This window comes from Polyodon spathula, chromosome 13 (genome assembly GCF_017654505.1).
Source record: "Polyodon spathula isolate WHYD16114869_AA chromosome 13, ASM1765450v1, whole genome shotgun sequence".
In the NCBI taxonomy this organism is placed as follows: domain Eukaryota; kingdom Metazoa; phylum Chordata; class Actinopteri; order Acipenseriformes; family Polyodontidae; genus Polyodon; species Polyodon spathula.
Genome location: NC_054546.1, coordinates 9,627,908 through 9,649,066, shown reverse-complemented (window position 1 = coordinate 9,649,066; position 21,159 = coordinate 9,627,908). Strand labels below are relative to the sequence as shown.

The window sequence follows — 21,159 nt, the reverse complement described above, 5'->3', positions numbered from 1 at the left end:
GTCTGACATATAGTATATTGCTTTGTTTTAGAGCCTGTAATCTTATTGTATTTAAAAACAAAGTATATTTCAGTAAGCCCTATAAGTTTACCCACCTTTGTAAAAAACTTCAAAGGAACCTGCTTGTGGTTAATGGAGACGTTGCTTCATGAATGTGTGCCTGCTTGAGCAAGGTAGGACAAGCTGTCACTCCATGTACTGAAGGGGCTCAGTGGCATCTTCTTATCATGGCAGGCTTTCAAGATGCAATCAGTGGATTAGTAAACAGGACATGGCAGTTTGAAAGTGTTTTTAGAAAAATAACATTTTGTTAGACAAATGTAATACTCTATACGGTATCTTATGATTAAGTATTTAAGCATTGTAAACTGTGCTGGAAGACAGAGGCTGAACACATTGTTTATCTTAGTGTATTATAAAATTACAGCAAGAAAACATTGTGCATAGGAATATTTGGGGTGGGGTTAAAATGACAGCAAACCAACTTGTTTTTTAATTTTTAATTTTATTAAGGCCTGATGTTTTATTTATTTATTTTTTTTTAGTGTAATGAAATAATTTTTTCCAGCGATCAGTTATCATCATTTTTGGCATCCAACAAAGAACAGAAACCAAGCATGGGGTCTTTAAACGTTTTCATAAATACTCTTTAGCACTTTTCTAAATTCCATGCCCTGGGCCAATTCTTTGCAAAATCTGTCACTCAGCAACTGAAGCCAAAACCTACAACTAATGGCAATGCTGGTTCAATTAGCATATGCTGTGATACAAGGGGGCAGTTTCAGCAACAGAACACACTGAAGCAAGGCCTATAAGATTACATTCAAACTGATATGTGTTGATCCAGCCTACAAAAAATGGTGTTAAAGGAGACATCCTTTGACAGTACAGCTACAGCCAAAAGTTTTGCATTACCCTACAGAATAATTTTGCTTCGATTGAAACCTGTGGAACAGTGTTACGATAACATACTGAATTACACACCGCTTTGTCGTTTCCCATATACTTAACAAAAAAACTGACAAAAATTGAAAAATTAGACAATTTGAAATCTAACATGAAATACTATACTGTTTTTATGGCTTTTGCAATATCATGTTGTAGTTTTGTTGATTACACGTTAAATAAAATATCTAAATTATTATTTTTTTTTTAATTTGGTCTCAATCCTAAAATTCCAGGTGATGCAAAACTTTTGGCACAGCTTTGTATTCCCACTTAACCCTCTGTGTACCACACTGTGAGACCCCAGAGTGTGTGTAGACCCCAGACTGTAGCACAACAATACAATACTGAGAAATGAAGAACAGGTTTGTATTGTATCATTTTAATACTTGAAATCATTGCCTGCAAGTTTATAAGCAAATATATTAGGGGGAAAAAAAATCAGTAACAAATCCTTCAAGAGAAAAGCTAACATTAATTTATTCTGTACTTATTAAGATCAAAGCAGATGATCACAACATTTAACTTTGGCACTTAGTACTATACACAAAAAGTGTCTGCTGCATTGTGAAAAGGTCACATACTTGAATTAACAGAAAGCTACAAAGTGCTGAGAAATGAACATAGTGTACCACATTAAAAATAACCAGGAGCTGAATTACAAACACAACGTGATAAGCTGAGTGTCACAACAAATTTACACCATTTAACATACTCGCAAGACTGTGATGACGAAGGTACCGTGGCCTGCAGCAGTTTCTTATCCAACGTTGCATTTTAATCAGGCAACAAAATACATAAAAACAGCAACATATAAACAGTTCAAATTAAAGTGTACATGTTGCATTTATTGTGAGAAATATACCAAGGCCTTCATTGGCAAAATTCATGTTGAAATGGATCGTTAGTGTATTTACACACAGCCTGGTGTACAGTCCTTTCTCTTTGTGCTCATACTCGTGGCAGATATGGTGTGATTTTCTTTTTCTCAAGTCTGCTTTTTTTCTTTCTGTCTGGACCTGAATATTTTGACCGCATCTGTCAATGCTCTTGGATTGCAGTTTTAAGAATATGTTTTAAGAAAAGTGATTGCACATAGTCCATCAATTGTAATCCAAACACCCTTTTCTGAAACATTGTGGACTATAGAACATATGAGATTGGGTACAGGAGATCAGTTGTTTTTAGTCAAATAATTACATACAAGAAAGTGCACTAATATACAAGTGTGAAAACTATATCAATAGGATGTAACCCTACTTTAACAACACTATTTATAATTGTACACTTCTGTAATAATAAATAATAAATCTAAACAAACAAAGACCAATAAACACAATGATCAGATACTGCACTAACTTATATAAGCAACTGTATATTACATTTAAAACAATATAACTAATTATTTTAATGCATTAAATAAATAAATAAATAAATACATACATACATAAATAAATAAATACACAAACAAACTACCAATAACAGCATGTGCATTAGCTAAATGTTTCCAAATCTTTGACCTTTCTAATACAAAATTCCATTATACCTATAGTCAACTACATCTCTACTATTGACCAGCCAAAGAAACACATAACAGTATATAGCTAGTATTAAGTAGTAATTCAAATAACACAAATGTTGAAGCTGGTGTAATGGCTTAACACATGAATGCCTTTTATTGTTGTCATAACTGCAACTACTATCCTTTGATATACTAGAAATATCAGGGATTAATGTAGGTAATGCAGTGATTACAGAGATCTGTGCTCTAGATTGTGTCTGATTAAATAACCCTCCAAGGCAAAACAGAAGTAATTACAAAGCGAAATTCTGCAAGTCACTCTACTAAATATCAATTTACTTGTAGCAAATTTCCATAATGGCACAGGTTATATACAATCCCAAAAAATGTAGCTTCCTACTTGCAATTTCCTAACTTGCTAAAATGCATTATATTAGTCTAGAATACAAATAGTATTTTGTCTTATTGCATTATAGATACAATGTATAATTAACCATGCACTGATAAGATGTTTCATAGGTACACTGCAAACCTCTGTCATCAGTACTGTATGCCTAAATGGTTTAGGTGTCCACACGTTCTGTTCCAGTGCCAATGAACACATACACAAAGACATCTATTTAGCTATCTACATTTGCCCTTTATTCACCAATATAAAGCACACACATTCATCTTAGCAGCCATAATAATAAAATACTTACTTTGAACATTCTTTAGACATGGCACTTTTCAGCTGGTATTATTATTATTATTATTATTATTATTATTATTATTATTATTATTAGTTTATTTTGCAGATGCTTTCATCCATTAAAATTGCAAAATGTTTTTTGTTTGTTTGATTTTTTTATTTAAAAAAAAAGCTTACATGGCAGTTTTGTGTGTGTTTCTAAGCACAATATGCAGAGCATTACACTTCAGTATTTACATATATTTAAGATTTTCAATTACTATTATGAAACTATTTGCTGAAAACTCATAATATGGAATATTATTAATTATTAATTATTAAAGTTCAAATGGAATGCTATATATGGCATGATTATTATTTTTTTTTTAATGCCCTTAAAAATTATTCTTATTATTATAAACAAGGGACTATTTTTAGTGTTAAAATATAACTTGTTCTACCACTGGGATTTCATATGCAACACATTTACCCTCCCCTAATTCTGAACAGAAAAAAACACATGTTCACAACTTTCCCCTTTAAATAACATGACCTTCAAATACCACTGCCTGTTTTTGAATTGTTTGTACTCTGGGAAAATGGCATCTGAATGAAGCCCGTTCCTACAGCTATGTTGTTTTTGATGTCTAGCGCCTCAATAGTATCATAGAAATGACAATACACGTGCTGGGTATAATGCAGTCGTATCCAGCTGGCCCACTTCTGTTCTACTACTGGGAACGGCTTGACTCCTCTTTAGCTTTTTCTGCTTCCTTCAAGGCGTTGATTACTGGCAACCATGGTGACGGCAGCTCTGGCACGGTTTTCTTGGCCTGGTTTAAGTGGCTGATAGCTGCGTAGAGGCCTCCTCGGGAACCTGTCTCTTGCTCTGAGTAATACACCTCCAGTGCAGCAGGAGTGCAGTGCTTGTGCTGCACAAGAGAAGAAAACACACACTAACAATGGTGCTCTAATAATACCTTGACAAAATTACATGGATTGCAGGCTACAATAGAGTAGCAAGATTTTCTGTTGCAGTGCAGACAGCAAACATATACAGTCAGCTCTTATTAATACGAATTTCAAGACACCAGACTAGCAAAAAAAAAAAAAAAACAGCACTAAAATACAGTACATAGGCTCTAATCTGGAAGTAAATTAATACATTTCACAACATCCTTTACATTCAGCTGTTCAAATTAATCAACATTTTCAAATTATTCATAAAAACATGAAATTTGTGTTAAGTGAATTCGCATTATAAGTCATTTACAGTAAGTGACCTCTAAATTTTGCCAGGACAATGAAATCATTGTATTAAGGGAATGTGTTTAATGCGAGTTTGTATTAATGAGAATTGACTATAAAAGGAAATGAATTGGTCTTACCTTCCCCAAACGGTTTGAGCTTAGGAAAAGGAAAAGAATAACCCCTCCAACTATCACAGTTATGGAACCAAAAAAGTATAAATTAATAGCAGTCAGTATCCAAAAAAAAACAAAAAAACAACCGTATTCATTAAAAACATTTTCCATTTATTTGAATATTTAATAATATGGTAGGCAGAAATGGATGACAGGATTTTGTGAGTTGAATACCTAATCCAGCCAAGCTTCTACAGCATACAGATGGAATGTCTTGAATGCCTTTGGAAGCTAAATATTCTCAAGTGGAAAATAAGAAACACTGTTATCCTGCAGAGAATTGAAAGCAGGTACTTTTTATGTGCTTCAGTAACAGCGATAATGCCAGCTCTTGATAATGTGAATGACGTTTTTTCCTTATCGTGTTTCAAACAATTACTTCAAAATATACTAACAGCCACGGCAGGCACTTACATCAAAGATAGGAGACCTGCAGGGCTTTAATTACAGTTTAGTCACAGGAAGTCTAATTGAAGGCACCCTGGTTGTATTTACATGCTGCAGACTTTTTTTGGTAAGGCAAAAAACTCTCTCTTGAGAAAACTTCCAACCAGTCTGCTATTGCTTCAGGGACAAAACTGCCTTTACTTCCTACAACCATAAGCTGAAATAATGAGACAGGATCAAAAGACTCAAGCTAGGCACAATAAGAAAGGGCTGTGCTACCAATGCATTATTCATGTTGTGCAGATACTGTGAAACTAGCAGGTATTGCAAGGGTTCACGGAAAATGATAATGCACAAATACCTTAGAGTTTTTTGCATATGCATACAAAGAGAGGTAGAAAGTAATACAATACTGATGTTATTTCACAGGAAGTGAACCTTGCACTTTAGAACACAAAGTAACAAATTACTAAGGGGTTGATTTGATCAAACTATACAATAAGCCAAAGCAATGCCAGGTATTTCACCTGGTTTGCATCAAGCAGTTATTTATAGGGGTAATGTCAGGCTAAATAAGGACAGGTGGTTAAGCAATCCCAGGAGATTTTCCAGTGCTGTAAAATAGTCCAAGAAAATTCAGCTAGGGCTAATCACTGCAGGGGTATATGTTGTATAAATAAAGTCGTAAGTAAAATGATTTGCTGTTTTGTCAAGCTTTCACAACTGCTGTTATCTGTTACTGAAGTCTATTAGGAAAAGTGCAGATGTCTGTTTTTTTACCTGTTCAGTAAAGTGGGAAATATTGTAATGAAGCAAGGTTCATGAAAGAAAGCCACAATCCTTGGAGTTTCTCCTAAAGAAACATCACTTGTTCACTTTACAGTTAGCAGTCTCCATACAGCATCTGGAGATGCAAGGGCATGGAAGGTGCTTTATAAGTCAGCTTAGACTGACAGACATCATGCATAGCATAATCGAGTGCCTTACGGGGAGCGGACAGTGTGTGGCACATTTTGTTCACAATCTGTATGTGGAGTGTGTGGATGCTTACTGCTGTAAAAGAAATGACACTTTGCAATCTGGACTGAAACATTTCCTGCAGAGCTGAGAACCCCAGCTTGTACTGTCTATAGCCTTGTCATTATGTTTAGTACTAGAAATAACCCACTGTTTGTAAGTAATGACTTTTTCTCTGGATGTGCTATTATCAGACATTTTAAAGGGGTTCTATCCATCAGAATTGTTTACCACTGGCCCCTTTTCTCACCCACACAAAATACAAAAACACAGACACAGTTGCTACAGTGCGAGAATTTAGTGCTCGTGGTGCAAAGACAGTTCTTCAGCGAAAAATGAGTGGTGATATCTGGGTTTGATGCTGGCCTGCGGCTGCAGCTCCTGATCATGTTAGCAATCTTGAAACAGACAATACAAACAAACAGCGTTACAAGACAAACTAAAAGAACACTCACGGTTTCCTTCTAGGTTGTTGCTAACCATATACAAAGGAACAGATCACTTTCACTACGGCCCCTATTTATAACCTCGCTTTTGACCCCTAGGTTAATGAGCGCATCAGCTCCTCCAATCCTCAGATGCCACGCCGTCTCCCATCTGAGTCATTGAACTTGGGTGCTGTAGCTCAGCCCACTTCCTAAATGACCAACTTCCACCTACCCTAAAGAATAAATTGTCGTGCCATTTAGTTAAGGGTACTTCGTTCCTTTTACATAGTGCCCTCACAGGTCGGGAAGGAGATCTAACACCAAGAATTGTTCAATCTCTGTTACACCACCCCAGAAGTGGTATATATCATTGGAACCGCCCGGCCCGAAGTGGTTTATACTGCTTATAACATGGCTACCTGTCATTTGTGGGAAAAATAATTTAAATAATTAAAACACAATTAAATTAAGACAAAACCAGAAACCTTTATTTTGTACACATCTGCAGTGTAACATAATCCCAAATTTAATTAAATTTAATTCATTGTTTGCTTATTAAAAATAAATTGCACATGTTGGTTTATTGTGAATTTCTGCACTGAAAGTGCCATTTCACTAGAACCTAGAGGACTGAGCACTAGCTGTGACGATGGGTGGAGTTTCAAATGACACTAAGGAAGTAAGGAGAGCAGCCGCAACAGAGACTGAAGCCATATCTTGAAGTGAGTTTGTTAACTCGTTATATGCGAGGCAAACATATTCTAGTAAGTTTTCATCTTTTCGGATCTCAAAATGTTTTTGTTAGTTGTCGGACACCCTCGCGTCCAAGTCGTGCCAGATTAAATTGACGACCGAACCAGTCTTTACACACCAATCCGACCGCGGTGTCAGGGGACAGTACCTCAGTTTCCCGCAAACACTTCAAATCCAGACTGGTAATTCGGGGGGGTGGGGGGGGGGGGGGTGGTGTCTGGCCTTGTCTTTACCTGCTTTTCTAAGAGTTTTCCTGACTGACAGGAATACATTATTGTTGGTTTTAATTTCGCTGTCAACAGAGATGTTAAAACTAAACCAATCATAGGTTGTTATTTTTCCATATATAGTGTTTATATATATATATATATATATATATATATATATATATATATATATATATATATATATATATATAGATAGATGGACAGAGAGAGAGAGAGAGAGTACTGTGCAAAAGTTTTAGGCAGGTGTGAAAAAATGCTGTAAAGTAAGAATGCTTTCAAAAATAGACATATTAATAGATTATATTTATCAATTAACTAAATGCAAAGTGAGTGAACAGAAGAAAAATCTAAATCAAATCCATATTTGGTGTGACCACCCTTTGCCTTCAAAACAGCATCAATTTTTCTAGGTACACTTGCACAAAGTCAGGGATTTTGTAGGCATATAGTCAGGTGTATGATTAAACAACTATACCAAACAGGTGCTAATGATCATCAATTCAATATGTAGGTTGAAACAGAATCATTAACTGAAACAGAAACAGCTGTGTAGGGGGAATAAAACTGCGTGAGGTACAGCCAAACTCAACTAACAAGGTGAGGTTGCTGAAGACAGTTTACTGTCAAAAGTCATACACCATGGTAAGACTGAGCACAGCAACAAGACACAAAGTAGTTATACTGCATCAGCAAGGTCTCTCCCAGGCAGAAATTTCAAGGCAGACAGGGGTTTCCAGATGTGCTGTCCAAGCTCTTTTGAAGAAGCACAAAGAAACAGGCAACGTTGAGGACCGTAGACGCAGTGGTCGGCCAAGGAAACTTACTGCAGCAGATGAAAGACACATCATGCTTACTTCCCTTCGCAATCAGAAGATGTCCAGCAATGTCATCAGCTCAGAATTGGCAGAAAACAGTGGGACCCTGGTAACCCACCTACTGTCCGGAGAAGTCTGGTCAAAAGTGGCCTTCATGGAAGACTTGCGGCCAAAAAGCCATACCTCCGACGTGGAAACAAGGCCAAGCGACTCAACTATGCACGAAAACACAGGAACTGGGGTGCAGAAAAATGGCAGCAGGTGCTCTGGACTGATGAGTCAAAATTTGAAATATTTGGCTGTAGCAGAAGGCAGTTTATTCACCGAAGGGCTGGACAGCGGTACACGAATGAGTGTCTGCAGGCAACAGTGAAGCATGGTAGAGGTTCCTTGCAAGTTTGGGGCTGCATTTCTGTAAATGGAGTTGGGGATTTGGTCAGAATTAATGGTCTCCTCAATGCTGAGAAGTACAGGCAGATACTTATCCATCATGCAATACCATCAGGGAGGCATCTGATTGGCCCCAAATTTATTCTGCAGCATGACAACGACCCCAAACATACAGCGAAAGTCATTAAGAACTATCTTCAGCGTAAAGAAGAACAAGGAGTCCTGGAAGTGATGGTATGGCCCCCACAGAGCCCTGATCTCAACATCATCGAGTCTGTCTGGGATTACATGAAGAGAGAGAAGCAACTGAGGCTGCCTAAATCCACAGAAGAACTGTGGTTAGTTCTCCAAGATGTTTGGGCCAACCTACCTGCCGAGTTCCTTCAAAAACTGTGTGCAAGTGTACCTAGAAGAACTGATGCTGTTTTGAAGGCAAAGGGTGGTCACACCAAATATTGATTTGATGTAGATTTTTCTTCTGTTCACTCACTTTGCATTTTGTTAATTGATAAATATAAACTATTAACATGTCTATTTTTGAAAGCATTCTTACTTTACATCATTTTTTCACACCTGCCTAAAACTTTTGCACAGTACTATATATATATATATATATATATATATATATATATATATATATATATATATATATATATATATATATATATATATCCATCTTTAGTGTTTTACTTAAAAACAGAATATACTACATTTAAAAGTAAAATAAATCTTTCTAACCCATTTAGATCGTCACATGTGTTCTAATAATTGCCTTTGAAAAATGGCCATGAGTCAGACAACTGAGAATTGAAAGAAACTAAAATAAATGCAGCAAAGAGTGACACAAGGCGAATCCATGTGACTTGGTAAATGCAATCAATATTAATGTTCCAGTAGAACTATCACTGTAGCAACTACTGGCCACATACTGCAGAGCTGAATCAAAAATAGCATTCTCATTCACAACACAAGGAACAGCATTTGTATCAGCTCCCATGCCTTTGAGCTCTACCATTACAAATTCAAGAGGAATTTCAATACAACCTGATCCAATTAAAGGATATGCCTAATAGATGACTTTTGAGGCTTTGTACAGTATGGTGCATCTGAGTAAAACAGCTTCATATTTTAAATGGAAAACCTTGTTAGCTCTCTGAAAATAAGTGTGTGTGTGTGTGTGTGTGTGTGTGTGTGTATGTTGCATGGCCATAATTACTGTAAATGCTACTTATAATTACAGTTAGTATAACTCATAAACCATTCATCTTTTAATGGTAACACTACGCAATTTCTGTCAAAGAAACCCCAATATAAAAACATTCATGAATATTCACAAAACCATAATATGGCAGCCATCTTAGGTCAAAGATCAAAGTACAGAACATTATTAGATTTGCCCAAGGAGAATCCAAAATACCGAAAAGACTGAATTGCCATCTGGAATGGGTTAAGAGATATTAACAGTTACAGGGATGCATAATAATGTTTTTAAATGTTAAGGAGCAGTCACAGCGAGCTTACCTTAAACACAAAGCCCTCGGGACAGCTCAGCTGGTCGTACCACAGTGCCTTGTACATGACCAGCATAAGAAGACAGGCCAGGAATGTCATTGTAATGAGAATCAAGCCAGTCAGCTGCTTGAAAAACACAACAACAATACAACTGAAGGAACGCTTCAAAGTTTGACCTTGGGTGTCTATGGCTAGTCACATACACATCAATACTATGCTTTACACTGGATAAATAACTTCATTCATATTACATCCCTGAATATACAGCAGATCACATTACCTTGTGATACGTTATTCCTTCACATTATCCAGTAAGAATGATTCAGAATTGTATTCAAACAGCATCGCAAAAAGGCAACCTGGCACAATGTGACAGTGTCAGTAGAAGTATGGTTTAAATAGCAACAGCCATAGATTCAATAAAACCATCACACGGCAGTTACACCACAGAATAAAATAATTGTATGCTATACATTTCATGCCATCTTGTGGGGTAGAATTAGGTTGTACACAGCTGCTCCCATATCTGTAATATATCCCATATCCCAACATTGTGTCTAGTATTTGAAAGTATTAGTTTAATAAGGATATGCAAAAAAAACACAAAACATATTTGATTCCCTTGATGATCAGAAACTATAATTACAGTATCTGTATGCGGTTGGTACTGTGTGTTATATTCTTGCATACACTGTTTAGAATGATGTGTATTGAAGGATGTTACCTTGACCTTCTCTGACACTTCATCATATAGGTTTATATTCAGTTTTTTTATGCCGGGAACATATAACTTCCTCTTCTTCTTTTGCTGGAGCTGGTATTCTGTTGTAGTCTTGACAATTAACTGGGAAGAAAGTTCAGCAGAGGTAAGAGTCCCTGCATCCTGGTCCTGGTGTAACATTCACCCCCCCCCCCCCCTGCGGTGGCACTCGTCCTATTGTGCGCCGCCCTTTGGGAACTCCCACTCACGGTCTGTAGTGGACTAGCCTTGACTCGTATGCCATGCAGACAACCTATACTGGATGCGCCACTCGGGAGCCCCCTGTATTTATATTTTATCCCACACAATACTATTTTTAATGGATAACGTGACTTTTTCCAGAAAGAAGGCTTGTGGGATCAGTATGATTAAGAACAATTATTTTCAATTGACTGCCTAAAGACACAGACAAATCACACACTGGGAAACCACTGGTATTAATAGATACTTCTCACAACAATGGTCACGATACCTTGTCAGGAAATGGCTGGTGTAGTTGATTCACATCCAAAGGTGTTATCAGCGGGATGTTATCAAATCCATCTTCCCCTGCCTGCTCCTTCTCTGGTTTCTCAGCCAGATTACTTCCCAACTTAACCATGTCTGACTGGCAGCTCTGTATGAAAATAGAAACAAAAATAATAGGTTGTGCTAAGTTGAGCTGTAAGTTGTGGATGACTCTTGACAATAAAAAAATCTCTCTAATGTTCTATTGCTGCCTGTATACTTTTCTTATATCATGAATAATAAGAAAGGTGGGGGAGGGGTACGTTTCATGCGTTTTGGTGGCAGGCTCCATGATCTTTGATAAATGACACACTTAGATGGTGCTGCTTTGTTGTTATGCCTGGCCTCAGCCTCACAGAACTGGTTGATAAGGACTCTAAAGGTCTCGGTAACATTCTCAACATGAAATAAAGGAGAATCTTTGGGCCAGAAGCTTTTTACTACAAATTGTTAGAAATACTTTTCTTTCTGAAAGGAAAAAAAAAAAAAAACACAAATCACAATTCTAAAATAAATAATAAAAAAATCACCTGGGCCCTATTTTTAAGCACAGTACACAGGAAAGGGATTATTTGGGAGAAGAATAAAATAATTTAAACAGCATCATACTCACATTTGCCCTTGCTTGGAAATTGAGAAAGACAACAACAATTACAGTTGATAATACTGGCTGTAAAAACAGAATATAATATAAGCTGCCTGAGATCTCATCACCAGAAACTAATACAAAACCAAAATACCTCAACAAAAATAAAGCGAAAATAAAATAACATATAGTGAATAATTAATGTCTTCCACCCTCCTAGTGCACTTTAGATTACTCTGCGCTAATGATTTAGATTACTCTGCGCTAATGAGTGCAAAGGTTGTTCTGCATTTGTAGCCACCAATTACTGTACATTCAAGTAGGCAACCAACAGAGCTTAGACTGCAAAGAAGAGGGACAGTGTTTTGATTATGTCAAGGAAAAAAAAGAAAGCCTTAAGAGAGATTGGGAAAATAAATTAAATTGGAAGAGACACCAAATATACTGGGAGACTTGAAAGCCTTTCACACATTATGAACTTTGACCCATTATGTTAAGCTGTGACCAAAGATAAACAAATCCGCACAAATTCAGTACTAATACAATCCATGTTAAGATACCTCAGCCTTTTAGATACCATCCTGATTCTATCCTTCTTTGTTGATCTGCCCCTTTACTAACACAGAGCAGTAGACGATTGAAAAAAGAGCTATCCCTTCCAAGAAGCATAGTGTCCTCTTCAGTCAGCTATTTGAGACGTATTCAAAGTTAAACTTCTTATTTGTTGCCATATGTGAAGCAAAAGAAAATAAAAGACCAGTTCTGAAATCCGTTACGATGAAACCTTGCAGGCCACTGACTTAATATCCTGGTAAAAATCCTCATTATAAAATGGGTATATGTGAGCAGAGCACTCTGATGGGCTGAACACGATTATTCAATGCTCACTGTCAAATTTACAGTGTTTCATTTCACATATCTTGTAGTAGGATCAATCCCAAATATGAGCCCCCCACCCTTAAACATTACCTTACTATGTTCCTACTCTTCTCAAGAGGCACTTGTGATTTGCTTTATAGTATAATAACACAGGGCATGGTCAGCCAGGCCTCTAATCTTCAATATTCAACAATCTGTACCCTCCTCATGGTCTGAGGTGATTTGTTCAAAGCCATTTTCTTTTTAGTGATCAATCACCTTCAACATGATTGACGACGCTTTTTGCTTATAAGCATCCGATTGCTATTCGAAAAAGATATTTTTCCTGTACATTTCGGAAGTTGAGAGAAACAAAAAGCGCTTGATTAATTTTTTTGGAGTGTCTGAATTAAACTATGGGTATCCTAATTGTACGCCTACTGTTTTTCAAAACAAACAAACAAATAAATAAATAAATAAATAAATAAACTGTTGACACACGCGCAGTTGCTGCAGTTCTAACATAATTAGCAGATGCAATTTTCTGGGGAAATAATCTACAGAATATGTACTGGCATGTTTGAAGGTACTTTGCCTCAACAGAGATAAACGAAGAGTGTGAAATTAAACCAACAGCCTGATAACAGCAAATGACAACTTGCCTATTTCCTGCAAGCTGCTCCAATGAACTGTATGCACAAAAACAAGCTATCCATATAAGCCACAGCTGTATATAGAAATTATTATATTCTAATAAAATGTAATTTCGGTGGATTTCATTAATTGTAGTCGAAGATTTTTTATATATGATCTATATATATATATATATATATATATATATATATATATACACACACACACACACACACACACACACACACACACACACACACACACACATATATATATATATATATATATTAATTATTATCTTATATGTATTTCAATTAAATTAAATATGTATTTCAATTTATTTAATGTATTAAATCTGTATTACATTATATATACATATTTATTTTATTTCCTTTAAACACCATATACCAATATTATGCATTCATAAACACAGTTTGTTACTGTTGCATATTCATTTTACTGTCATGACTTGAAAAGGTGGTGGTGTACTCTAAATGAAACCCCATTGTTCTTTCAAAACAAGCTATGCAATGTAATGAGATTCTCTCCCTTAGTACCATAGGATGAAGTAGCAGCTTTGTGCCATAGCATGACAGCCAACTCTTCTGAAAGTCTGCCTTTGCAGGTCACACTGCAGTTGTCGGAAGTCCTAATTGCTGGTTGACTCACAGGGTGTCAAAAAGTTTAATTTGGGTCACTGCCTGACAACATGCGAAAAGCTTCAGTAATTGGACAACGGTCGCATTCCTTAAAGTAATAAGGTAATGCACAAACATACTAAAATATGCGCAGAATCAAGCTAGTTATAAAAAAGTAATATTTTCTTCAAAAGTCACATTGAAATAATAAAAAAAAATGTACAGTGTATATGGACCATGCTGAAACAAAAGTAAATTATAAAGCTTTGACATCGGTGCAGTTTCTACAGTACAGTTATTGTAGCAACACTAGGCACATGCTACTGTAGTGATTTAACAATTAGCTTCAACTAACCCTTTCCAAAACAGTTGAAAAAAGTTTCAAGAATTACAAACTTGATTTTATTAAACAAAATGGGGTTTAAACAAGTGCTTCACAGGACATTCCTTAGAGCTGGAAGGTTTGGTTGAAATGCTCACTCTACATGTAAAGACTTCAAATTTCTCGATTTCTTCTCATGAGAAATTTAAGGGGGTGAGTCCTAAGGTAGAGTGTGTGAGAGAGGGACAACACAGCAGGTGCAGTACCTTGCACCACCACTAAGCTACCAACAATGGTATCACGTGGCTTACAAAACTATAAGAATTTCAAATCAAATAATTTTTATCTCAAGGTAACAAGGTATTAGCGAAGCCATTGCAGTCCTGACTAGTTAAATACTAGCAACAGCAAAATATTTCAAACACAATATATAATTACAGTCAACCACCTATATTAGGTGAAATCACCAAATTCATGTCACAGGTATCACTTGCTCAAACTACATTCCAAATATGGCAGTTTCATAGGATACAAACAAATTCGCGAAGTACCATGATTAGAATCCAGCTCATATTTCTGCAATATATACTGTGGAACGTTAACAATAGAACATATGTCAGCTCCTTTATCATAACCTCAAATCAGTAAGTTTTGAAAAAATACAAATAAACAAGCAAAAGCCTGGGGAACCCAACAGCCTTTATTTTTTTTAATTAAGGATATCAAGAAAATCCTCACACTGTGAGCTTTCTTAAATTCCTTTACTTAATTAATTTCTCTGTAATGCCAGCAATGCACACTTTATAGCTATGGGGATTATAGCACCAGGGTATTTGCTCATTCCATGGAACAGTAGGGTCAATAATGTCCTTTCATTTATTTAGAGAACTTGAGAACTCCTGAAGAGGTTTTGAAAATACCTTGAAGCTCAGGGATTACGTTTCAAAACACCACCATTTAAAATACAAAACTTTAGTAATTAAATTAAGAAAAAATATAAAAGGGAACTAGGGAAAAGTAAATGGCTCTGGGACTCCACATCAGCTTCAGAGTTCGATTTTATTTTTGTAAAATCTTCATACTTCTCCACCACAGACTATTGGTACTTTTAAGTAGCTTTACACTACAGGAGTTGCAATGTACTTAGCAATCACATCGCGTAACACAAATGCAATCTGATCTGGTCTACTGTAAGGTGTAGAAGTCTTATCATCCTTATCTGAGGTCATCTGTTAACAAAATGAAAACGCACAGATATTATTACACTGATACAAGTGACTGAACAGCAGTGATCTTACAGTGAACCTTTCTGTTAAAGCCAGTCAGCAAACCAACACAAACATGGCCTTAATAGAGGGTGACCTTACTACTGAATGACCTGTAAATAGAATTGATTTTTGACAAATTACCACCAATCACTACCATAGTATTTTGATTAGTAAAAGTTTTAAAACCACTACATTCATGTTTAACTGTATTTGTGAACTGTTATCATTTACTGTACTTCCCTAAAGCTGTTAGGGTCCTACTGAAACAGAGACCTCTAGATTTGGTCCTGTAATAGACATTCTGCCTTCCTTATAAACATGCCATAAGAGATCTCCTGTGAAAAGCATGGAACAAGGTTAGATTTAATATGGCAAAGAAGTTAAGATTAAATTTGCCTAAATTTGTAAAGTTAAAGTTGCTATATGAATCAACCAACATTTGGTGACTTTTGATGGATGATGCATTGCAGTCTGCAAAGATGGTTTCTAATTATTTTTTTGTAGTAATTCAAAAGATGCAGTTCTTCTTAACTGTCCTAGAGATTATTTTACTTTATTAAAGTCGCCTTCATTCTAATCCTTTGTTGTGAAGAACAGTATTCAGATGAGGAAGGAATGAAATATTAATATACTATATATTATATTTATAACATTACTTCCCACCAGTTTTGGATTCAATTTAACTGCTGCGAATCTGAAATGCAGCTGCCACTCAGCATACAGCATCTGCGTTTAAAAAAAAAAAAAGTGAACAAAACACATAATATGCTCTATACCCTGTTGGACATTTTAATCAGCTTACATAGTGACACCAGCTCCCCCTTTAATCCAAGTTCTAGTTAATGTTTAATTTGCATAATAATAATCAGCATTAAAAATTGAGATTACAGTCATTATAATACATTTTCCATTACATATCTTGCTCTTTTATGTATTTCATATTCACTCAGCTATATTCTGCCTGCTGACCCACATCAGGAGGGATATGAGTAAAGAATACCTGAATAGAAATCTTGACTCCATTCTGCTAATACAGTAACATCATACAAATAATGCAGTGATAAAGCTTAATATCAAAACGTGAACCATGCAAATTTAACAAGATGTCCGTTGAATACAACTGTAGTTTTTTAAAAAACTGTATTAGTTATAGCTTTTTTGGGATGACAAATGTTGGTTTAAACTAACTATTCAGGTGAACAATAAAAAAAAAAAACAACATAAAAGACAGAAACAGAAATATTTGTATTACTTCGACCAAATAAACTCCAAATACGTAATGCATTATACTTTGTTAGTTAGGTAATTAACGTCGTGCAAACCTTTCACTGCTAGCATTCAACAGCCTCCAGTCAAGACTCTGCCTTGCTATTGATATATATTCAGAACTAGCAACTACATTTGTGGTGCTAAGGTATTTAGTAGGCAATCTTGGTTTTCAATCTTTTGGTAGATCACGGATTAGTATATTTTCCAAGAGAGAAATGGATACACGACTTTCTCAGAAGCATCTACAGGTCACGTCTGACACTCTTTGGTTGCAAAGACACTAAACATTAGTTTGGTTCTCTTGATACCAGAACACCTGTAATGGCAACTGATGTGGGAAATAGCAGCCGTTCTCTCTTAGATTTATTTTCATATCTTCACACACAAATCATAAATGCTGAGGTAAAATTAATAAAACAAAGTGGACACGTGATATTTGTGTTACCATAAATTAGCTTTCAACCAGTGTGAAATGAAAGGTTTTACACATCAAGAAATATGAGGTACATATGGGAGTCCCATCGTTCCATTAAAAGGTTTGCAAACATTTATGGCTTGACAGCATTCTACTGTACAGAAGAGTGCTTCTCTCCTTTCTCTAATAGGCAAATTTGACTGGGTACCAGGTTTATGTTATTTCTTGGAGAGTTTTACTGTAAGATTCTACATATTATATTTTTGTTTTCCAGCTAATTCACATTTAATGAATATTTAAATATTCATGTTTTCCGTTGTGCCAATTATTATAATGCAGAAAGAGTAATGATTATATTTGTTCATTTGAGGGGAGGTGTAGTAATTCATCCCAGTGGACTTAATTTGAATAATTTCAGCCTATTCCATTTCCAGCATAATTCATTCCTGCTTTTTCAACACACAGGTGATCTAGCCCCCTGCTAAAGTTTATTTTAAGAATTTCAAGCATCCCTGACCCCATCACATCTGTTTTACTGGTGTTTTTACATACTAATTAATTGGCACTGACTGTCTTCTGTAAAGATCTCAGCTTTTAAAATGAGATAAAAATGCAATAACACTGTGCATGCTAATGCCTATGCTAAGACAGCAAACACGGCTAGAATGAAGTATTTGATGGGACACTGAACTGAAATAGTCTCTTGACACTTTGTGGTCTTAATTAGCACATTACTACTGTGCCTCCATGTCAATCTTTATAGACCAATCAATTTGAATGTACTGTCCAGGCAGTCACATCACTTTAAAAAAAGCTTCTCTAAAAAAAAATTCTATAAGGAGCCTCTTTGTTTTGCATTCCACCAGCACCCTTTTCTCAAGCTCCCCGAAATCACAGGTGAGAGAAAGTGCTATCCGTTCAAAGAGACAATTACCTTTTATATCTAATGTGAATAAAAATAAATCTACAAATAGTGCAAGCTGCCATATTGTAATATTGTCATCATTAGTAATCCAAGATGGTTAACATATAATTTTTTGTTCATGGCACATAAGCACAACAAAACCAGGAACGTTGCAATATTCTTAAAAAAATAATGACTGGATCATGTGATGTTACAGCAGGCCATTAAGATTTGATTGCTTTGGCTGCCATGAATAAAGCATAGTCCCACTGGAGCTGTTGTACTTGACAGCACTAGTAACAGTGTTGTCTTTCTATGACAAAGTAAAATATAGCATTACAGTGTTACGAACATTTCTGAAAACATTTCTGTTGAACAAAAAAGTTAAATGAGAGGGTACTAATAATACAGACTTCATAAAACACCTCATTGACAGTAAAAAGTAAACAGGCCTAAAATAACCTAGCATTACAACTAGTGACACAATGGCTGTATTCACAAAGCTGTTTGATATACATTAAACTGCTCAGGGGTTGCCTGTTAAACAACATACTATAGAACCATGTCATGAATATCAAAATGTTTTTAAAATAAATAAATAAATAAATTAAAACATTAACAACACATGAGTAAAAACTTTTGAATTTTGATCAGTGCCCCAATGTGGCAAAACAAACATAATGCATTAGTATAAAGACCCCTGGTAGAGAATCTCATAATGCTTAGCTACTCAAAACACACAATTCTGTACAGTGTGCCTGTGAACAAGAAAGATAGGCTAGGGTCTCTGTTAGATAATGATCTCTATCAATAATCTACAGTCTAGACCTCAAACTTATTTAGACCATCAAAGTCAATGCCATTATGGTTTGTTATCAACCCATGGATGCACTGAACATGATCATGGATTATCATCTAATCTGCATGGGACAGTAGGTACCTGCTAACATGTACAGAATGTATGTTAATGGATGTAAAACTCTTTAAATCCAAGAACTGTAATATAAACAGTATTTCAATACTGGTAGTTATTTTCTGTCTGGTAAAGCATATTAAATGCTCCTTTTTTAATGATTTAGCGTTGGTGGTATTTAGTTACTGCTGCTGTTTACCTTGCATAACTGAAATTGAAGGGGTATTTTACGGTATATGTCTTCTCTAATTATGTATATTACCTGGATGGGTAAATTATTGTGCACATTACAGATGAGATTCCATAGCAAAACTATCAACAAATGTCCCAACCAGAAAAGACACCCTGTAATTAGTATTAAAGTTTAACAGATGGTGTTTGTGACTTTCATTTGTGTACCAAGCTAGAGTTCTCATAGTATACAATTATTAGATTATCGATGTTAAATGTTGTTAAAACACAGCATTTGCATTTTATAGTACTGCAACCGCCCCCCAAGATTATTTTACGTATATTATGTATAAAGACTTGAATGAACATAATCAGACTTTAGGATCTAGCAATGTACTGTAATTAAAAAACACTCCGCAAAATAAATTTACAATTAGAAAACTTTAAGATAATGAATCCTTCTAGTTAAATGAAATTCCAGGTTTTACGCAAACAACAGCAGCGCATGCGTGCTAATAATATAGCTTTATTTGTAATCAGGCAGAAAAGGAATGCAGAGTTGCATATTAAACGCAGTTAAGTATATATGGTAATAACCATAAAGAGCTAAAACGTAATCAATGCTCCTTTTTGGTCAGTGAAAACATACTGTTTGCTGCAATCCCGGTGCAAAGCCCAACAGTTAACAATACCCGAAACAATGAAAAACGCCAATGAATACAAAACAAGAAAAGACTGCATGAAACAACAACTACCGTTTTGCAAAAGTCGCCGCTTTTTTGTTGCAAAAATCAATGTCAATTGCAGTTGGCGATTTCTACAGCTCTTTGTCTTCCTGAGATCCGCATGGGCGGAGGCTGCTAACGTTTGAAGTAGATTTTTTTCCCCCAGTAACTATGGGCAATATAAAACATTAGACAGTTTAGATATTGCATCACTTTTAACAAAATGTTAAAAAATACCATTTAACAGTTTTGCAGGACCAGTTATCATTAACGAAAGCTCTATAAATAGGAATTAAAGTAGGTCACAGACTTCCAACTGATATCGTATTTAAAGTATTTGAAACCGTTGCTTCAATGTAACGTTTTAGTAAATTAATATAAAATAATCACAAGAAAAATACCGGTGACATTGAAATAAAAACGCAGAAAGTTAAATGAGGCAGTGAAGAAAGCTGCAGCTGCATGGGTCTGTTTACTTTAAACCATACAGTTTTTTTTTGTTTTTTTTTTCTCACAATTATCTCGTTAATAATAACTGACAGTGCACGAATTACTTAATGTCTACAGATGCAATGGAAAAAAAACAGATGAGTTTAATATAAATAACTGAATCGTGTGTCCTTCATAGATATATTTCCATTAAGAATTAAATTCTAACAGGACTTACTGTGATATCTGTACAGCAGAGATGTGGCTCAGATGCTGTGTGATTGTGTGAATAGAAGCAGGCTGGTTGAGACTGGTTACCCTGGTGATGTTCGATCTGCTGCAGCACGCTGATACTCAGTGCATCCATCAGCAAGCTGTCGTGCTATTAAAAGCAGCTCTCTAACACCTTTACACAGCTCATCAAGCACTGTACAGCTGGGAGTTCATAATTTGACAATGTTTTTTGAAGCAAGTCTGAAAAGGTGCACCTGCACAATTGCAATAAAGAGATGTAACATTTGCTTACAGAAATCTGCACCTATGTCTGCACACAGAAGTAAATCAATAAAGGTGACAACAACATGGGAAGACACACAACTGCAACATTATGAGGTTCTCACAAATCAGTAAGGTATTTTACCCTTTTTTGCACCTGATCAAAAACAGAAGTT

General features: G+C 35.7%; 1 protein-coding gene across 2 annotated transcripts; it reads right to left on the bottom strand.

Annotated features, from left to right (window-relative positions):
• Nucleotides 1-1,152: 1,152 nt before the first annotated feature.
• On the bottom strand, nt 1,153-20,860 carry LOC121325196 (neuronal vesicle trafficking-associated protein 1-like). Of its 2 annotated transcripts, none has more exons than XM_041267537.1 (5): nt 20,727-20,860; nt 11,323-11,466; nt 10,815-10,934; nt 10,100-10,216; nt 1,153-4,069 (listed from the first exon to the last, which is right to left on the bottom strand). In XM_041267537.1, exons 1-5 carry the CDS (start codon nt 20,853-20,855, stop codon nt 3,869-3,871), a joined length of 711 nt encoding a protein of 236 aa, XP_041123471.1. In that variant the 5' UTR covers nt 20,856-20,860; the 3' UTR covers nt 1,153-3,868. The 2 variants fall into 2 exon arrangements, with proteins under 2 accessions (XP_041123471.1, XP_041123472.1); XM_041267538.1 differs by having other exon boundaries at nt 1,154-4,069; nt 10,100-10,213; nt 20,727-20,857.
• Between the last annotated feature and the right edge of the window lie 299 nt (nt 20,861-21,159).

Coding starts and splice junctions, on each gene's coding strand:
- LOC121325196 (XM_041267537.1), bottom strand. CDS start 20,855: ATGGATGCACTGAGTATCAGCGTGCTGCAGCAGATCGAACATCACCAG. Junction 11,467..20,726: donor TCTGCTGTACAGATATCACA/GTAAGTCCTGTT, acceptor ATTTTCATACAG/AGCTGCCAGTCAGACATGGT. Junction 4,070..10,099: donor CCGAGGGCTTTGTGTTTAAG/GTAAGCTCGCTG, acceptor TCTCTTGTGCAG/CACAAGCACTGCACTCCTGC.